The 6,000-nt window shown below is 42.0% G+C and overlaps 1 protein-coding gene across 2 annotated transcripts in view; it reads right to left on the bottom strand.

Moving 5' to 3' along the window:
* Window positions 1-2,522: 2,522 nt before the first annotated feature.
* The window catches only part of SLC25A12 (solute carrier family 25 member 12), a 111,894-nt gene continuing 108,416 nt past the window's right edge, over window positions 2,523-6,000 (bottom strand). For both annotated transcript variants that reach the window (XM_027866097.1, XM_027866096.1), the window contains 3 exons: window positions 5,371-5,529; window positions 5,182-5,272; window positions 2,523-3,178 (listed from right to left, as the gene is read on the bottom strand). In XM_027866097.1, coding sequence (XP_027721898.1) covers window positions 2,980-3,178; window positions 5,182-5,272; window positions 5,371-5,529 — 449 coding nt within the window. In that variant the 3' untranslated portion in view covers window positions 2,523-2,979. The remainder of the gene's footprint in view (window positions 3,179-5,181; window positions 5,273-5,370; window positions 5,530-6,000) is intronic.

Raw genomic sequence — 6,000 nt, 5'->3', positions numbered from 1 at the left:
CTGAAATGCACTAGTTATTTGACCAGTATTTATGCAATGAAGGTCTTTTGCACTTTTCTTAAACAAGACAAAGCCTTGAGAGTAATTAACACTCCACAAGCTAACATCATCAACAAGTGAGTACTTCTAATAAGGTCAGAGGATGCAGCTCCTGGGTATTGTGTGCACATGGAATGTAGAATTGACTGTTTTAAGGAGTCCTAGAGGTCTCTGCTCATACTCCTGCAGCTCTTTAAAATTGGCAAAAGGCTGAATTAATAGATAAGGGCTTTCCCTTTACTACCCCATTCTGCAGCTTCAGGCTTGGCTCAAGCCTGTGCAGCAAGGCCCTTAAAGCTCAGACACCCTGGCCTCTCCCTGAAGCCAAGAACTATGGTTTTATTGAAGGCAGTGTTCTCTAGTAGAAAGGGCATTGAATTTGGAACCAGCAGACCAGCTCTACAGCCTTCGACCTATGTGACCCCAGGCAAATGAATTAACCTTTCTGGGACTTTCCCTATCTATAAAAGAGAGGTAATGATATTTGCACTACCTACCTTAATGCTATTGTGAGGAAATTGCTTATTATTACACCACACCGATTACAGCATCATGTGCACAAAGATATTAATATCGTGACTCAGTAAAGCAAAGGCAGAGTTATTAATCAACCTTTACATTTGCAACTCTCCAGCTCCTATAAGCCTTTTTAGACACATTTTGCAAAATGAAGCGTTCACTTTTTAATGATGCTTCAGATACATTTGCTCATTCAGTCGTGGGTGGGTTTCTGAACAGGCTAACCCTGGGTTATACATTCATGGATTTACCATCGATACTTCTCAGAGCAACCACTGGTTGGAGTTAAGGGTTGTGGCAACCACAAAGACAACTATCATTGTATTATACAACTCCCTATCACCCCCGGAGATGGTAAGTAGGGCTACCCAAGGCCTAGGGTTCAGGGTTCTCCATATATTCTTTAGTAGTCACAATCTTGGGGCTGCCAGATTGAGTTTGTATGTAGACCCAGTCGCTGATCATTTGAAAGGGTATGATTTTCAAAATCAAATCAAAGTGACAGCCATGGTATGACTCATGGGAATACTGATTATCCTAAGAGAGTGAGCCCTGTCCCAACACTCAGCGGAATCTGGGGACAAAGGGAGGAGGAGGAATTGATGTTTCAATAGCCTGCTTTGCAGGTAAGTTTCCCTCATTTCCTATGAATGTCAGCCATCACAGTATATTTTGTTTAAGCAGGGCACACTGGCAACTCTGTCCTCAAAGAGATTTTAACCTGTTAAGGAAGGAAATGATCTCTTCTTTGTCCCTCCTCAAACCCATAGTTTTTCTTCAAAGTAGTTTCAGCCATTAAAAACATTGGATCCAACCAAATCAAGAAGGCCTGAAGCCATTTGGAAATAACTTGCTTTTGACGGAGCGAGTGTTTTGAGGCCTTGTGGCCTGAAATCCTGAATTGACTGTGGAAGAGCCATCGGCCATGTTTCTGTACAAACTATAGCATCCCCTGCCCCGTTGTCCTGCGCCCCTCCTTCCCCCATGTAGAATACAGAGTGATTTTGTATGTCTAGAAACTTGCTCCTTGGAGATGTTTATATACAGACACCTAGCCCTGACTGCCAATCGCATATTAACTCATCAGTGACAGTAATAGAATTTCCCCAAATCCATGTGATGAAGCAAATTGTGAAGTGACTGCAAGTCAAATCAGTCCTGTTCCAAATGGAGGATGTGGCTGATAAACAGCATATTTACAGATAATCGGGTCCCTGAATCCTTGCAGATTGAGTTTCTAGCTAATAAGAGCCTCAAAGGAAAAGCACCTTAACAAAAACCTTTAAAACAGCCAACCGTGCCACCCATTACATGGGTTTTCATGTTGGGGGTTTTGTTTTTAAATGTGGTATGTTCCCTATAATGGCAGGCTGAGGACAAATCCATATGCCAGTTTTGGGGGGTTGGTGTTGAACCAGACCAGAAAGCACTTCACATTTTATCCACTAGGGAGGATCCGAGTACAAAGATACATTTTGGTGCGCAGTTTATTTTGGATTGGAATCATATCCGTTTGGAGGCAAATTAAGGTACAGCTTCAAAGCTCCCAGCCCGTTGCCAAGGCAGCCTTTACTGTTCTGAAAGGTGGAGCCTCACCCCTGCTGTATCAGAATAAGGCAAGGCTGCCAGAAAAGAACCTGGCAAAAGAGGTGCTGTCCAGGAAGGAACCTCCAAACTGAACAGAGGATTATCCTGGGAGCCATGATAGAAAGGGGACATGTTAAACACAGGCGAAAAGAAGAAAAGACACACAGAAGTCATTATGCTAGGCCGCTGGCTTCCACTAGCATGCAGTTTGTTTTTTTTCCAAGAAAGTGCCATCCAGGCATGTCACCGGCAGCTCTCATTCTGCCTTTATCAGCAAATACTTTTTTTTTTAAATTCCAGAATGGAAAACCCATTACCATGAATTCAATACATCTTCTATTGATGCTTTATTGCCATGTCACCAATAAAAGAATGAATTTAATTTTAATACATTTTTATTGTCATGTGATTCTTCATAAAACACTTTCAAAACATTCTGTACATTTCCAGCCACTCAGAACTGCTTTTCCCTTCTGTAAATGTCATTTGTAGGGTGAAGGTGCCATGATGTCTCTGTACAAAGATGTACAATATGTACAGTCACTAAGTGCAAGCTGTGTCAGGCGGAGTCTAGGGCGCTAATTCATGCCAGGGTTAGAAAAAAACAAAAACAAAAAAACATTTCAACACAAGACTTAAGCTTGAAACTCTTTTGCGGTTGTTTTTCTGTGCAAATGATTACTTTATAAACAAATATATGTATATATCATATAGAAAGAACTGGTTTAAATTCTCAGTTCAGCTAGAACCATGCAGCTGACTGGATAAATGACAGTGCTGCTCTCCTATGCCTTTCTCCATCACAACCTTTGACCACAATGAACACTTGTCTCATCACTGTGGTGCCACCGCCACCTTTGGCTGAACTACAGCAACAACAGAAGATTTAAATTTGGGAAGATAGAGGCCAAACTTGTTCTCGATGCCTGCAAAAGTGGCCGTTGCCAGTCTGTAGCCACCGATGTGATCAGGGTTGGCAGGAGGAAGGTCAGCGATGCGTGATTTGGGTGTCGGTTCTGAGCCCGAGGGCTTGCTATTGGTCAAAAGCGATAGAAAACAAACAGTGGTCAATAAAACAGAGCTTTGGAGAGTAAAAGTTATACTAAGTATATAGTGTGTAGGCTCCAAAGAGGGTACTTCCTAAGAATGAGTGGGCAAAGCCAGAAAGTACTACCCTCTCAGGGAAGTCCCCTACTGAAGTTACACACCCTAAGACATGGTTTGTAAGCATGCTGCTGCTAAGACAAGGGTGCTTTCTGAATCTGAGCAAGGGGCAAAAGGGGCCTTCCCAAAGGGGAAGGTATCAATCTAGAGTGTAAATAATGTAAGATTAAACTTGTCATCTTGGAAACTGGAGCACAGGGCAGAAGAGAGGGGTGTCACGATCAAGGTTTCTGTTGTGTAAGAAAGAGTGAAAAAGGGAGACCTGAATGCCAAGAATTTGTCTTTCTCCTACATGGTCCAGGGGAGAGAAAGAATGTTTTAATTCCAGGAAACTGTCGAAGGTTCCTTAGACAGAAGGAGCTCTCAAATGCAGAAAAGCAATACTGGGAGGTTTGATGGAAACCTCCCTGGAGAATATCCCTCTCTGTTTACTCTGCTTCCACGTTCACCAAGCAACCTCCTAATTTTATAATTTGGCCTCCTACACAGACTTACCTGGAAGGGAACTCTTTATAGATAACTGGAACCAATTTTCAACCACATATAACTGCTACCATAAATTAACAAATTCACCTTTTGTGAAACTAAACTAAACCCTGGCCTCCACCATCAAAATGATTGGAAATCTAGGTGGAGAGGGGATCTTGGAGGCCATGAAGAGGGCCATATGTGGCCTCCTCATTTGTAAAGTGAGGAAACAAAGGCCCAGGGAAGGTAAGTGACACGTCTAGTATCTCACAGATAATAAGTGGCAGAAGTAGGATTTGAACCCAGACCCACTAAGTCTAGAGCCAGTGTTCTTTCTGTTGTCTACCCTTTCCTTCCAAGATGAATTGACAATCATATTTCTTTTGGTCCTGGACTCATGGTTACCCCATTAATACTACCTGTGAGAACCTGGACAAGTTACTTGGCCTCCCTAGGTCTCAGTTTCCTCATCTGTAAAATAAGGGGGTAAGCTATCAGGGTGGGGAACTTGGGGCCTCAAGGCCACATGTGGCCCTCTAGGTCCTCAAGTGCAGCCGTTTGATTGAATCCAAACTTCACAGAATAAGTTCCCCACCCCTGGGCTAGATGATCTCTGAGGTTCCTTCCCATGACTATAACTGTTAAAGCCCTTCTTCCAACTATAATAATAACAATAGTAATAACTAACATTATATAGAGTTCACTACGTGTCAAGCACATAGTACTATTGTCTCATTTGACCCTAACAACAACTCTGTGAGGTAGGTGCTATTATTATTCCCATTTTACAGATGAGGAAACTAAAGCAGACAGTGGTTAAGTGACTTACCCAGGGTCACACAGCTAATAAGTATCTGAGGCTAGATTTGAACTCAAGTCTTCCTCCTTCCAGGCCTGGTATTCTACCCATTACACCACTAGAAACCCCTCCTATCCCCCCCCCACAGGCTTATGACTCTCTCTACCACTATTTGAACTGAAACAAGTTATTTACAATGGAAAATTCTCTATCTTTTCTATATCAATGCAAAAAAAAAAAAAAGATTACATGTACTCTACTCTGACTTATAGTAATGACAACTGCTTTGAATTAAAACTATACATTATTGGGTGATAGGATAAAGGGATTAATGATTAATAGAGCTATGAAAAATGAAAACAATAACATTTTGCTAAAATGCAGGTATTTCTAGACGTTACTTTGTTACCTCCCTCTGTTCTCCCTGAGATAGTTAAGTGACAGCTTACAAGATACACCATCTCATTCTTCTTGGGCTCTCGATACCACTAGTTTACAAGTATGTGTCCCAGAAAGTTTTTTTTCTACCAGCCCTCTAATAACCTTAAAAAACTTAGCATGGCTCAGCTCTCTCTTTATAGAAGAAAATCCGCAGCAGCACTTACAGGCCTCCAAAATCGACATAGAACCATCTCTGTAGAAGTTCATAGGTGACCAACGTGACCCCAAACTGGGGAGAGGATCGGAACACTCGGGCTGCAGAAAGGGAAGGAAGCAAGTCGGCTGAATTTAGCAACCCAGGCTGGATCTGGCCAAGCGGTGAAGGAAGCGCTCTACTTGAACTTGGGCCCTACCTGCAGTCCCTTTCCAGAACGCTGACGGCCCTTCCTCTCTCAGTATCTTTCTGAAACAGTCGATAACACCGCTGTATGTTGTCTGACCAGCGCGGGCTGCCACTTGCAGCCTTGTTTTGATGACATCAGCAGGGGTTACCAAAGAAGCAGCAGGCACACCTTTCAGGAGAAAACCACATTTAATTTACCCAAAGTATCCTGTAAGAGAGAAATACTTCTAACCTCTAACAATATAACTACCAACTTTAACCCTTGTGGGAAGCTTAAACTTTCTTCAACAGCCACTTGGGTGCTAATGGAAAAAAAAAAAGGCATAAGATAACTTTTAGTCACTTCAGGGGTCAGAGCAAAGCCTTTCTGTGTTGCTCCTAAATTAGGAATGTCATATTTTGTGACAAGAATTGAAAATAATTCTACATTGTGTGAGTCTGTATGAAAAATTATGCTGTGATATAAACAGAACAACTCTTTCCAAGGTTCTCCTTCCAGTTGCATTGTCAATCACATTAAATACCTCCCCCTTTCTTCTTAAAGAAGATGCAAATATTTTCACAGGTAATAAAAAAAAATGGTAAGATGTTGGCATGTATTCAATGAGCTGCTAAATACATCTGACACCAACTCGTGGTA

Source organism: Vombatus ursinus, unplaced genomic scaffold (genome assembly GCF_900497805.2).
Source record: "Vombatus ursinus unplaced genomic scaffold, bare-nosed wombat genome assembly UNPS02014779.1, whole genome shotgun sequence".
NCBI classification, from domain to species: Eukaryota; Metazoa; Chordata; class Mammalia; order Diprotodontia; family Vombatidae; genus Vombatus; species Vombatus ursinus.
The sequence above is the reverse complement of the archived record's forward strand: the minus strand, read 5'-3'. Positions and strand labels throughout refer to the sequence as shown.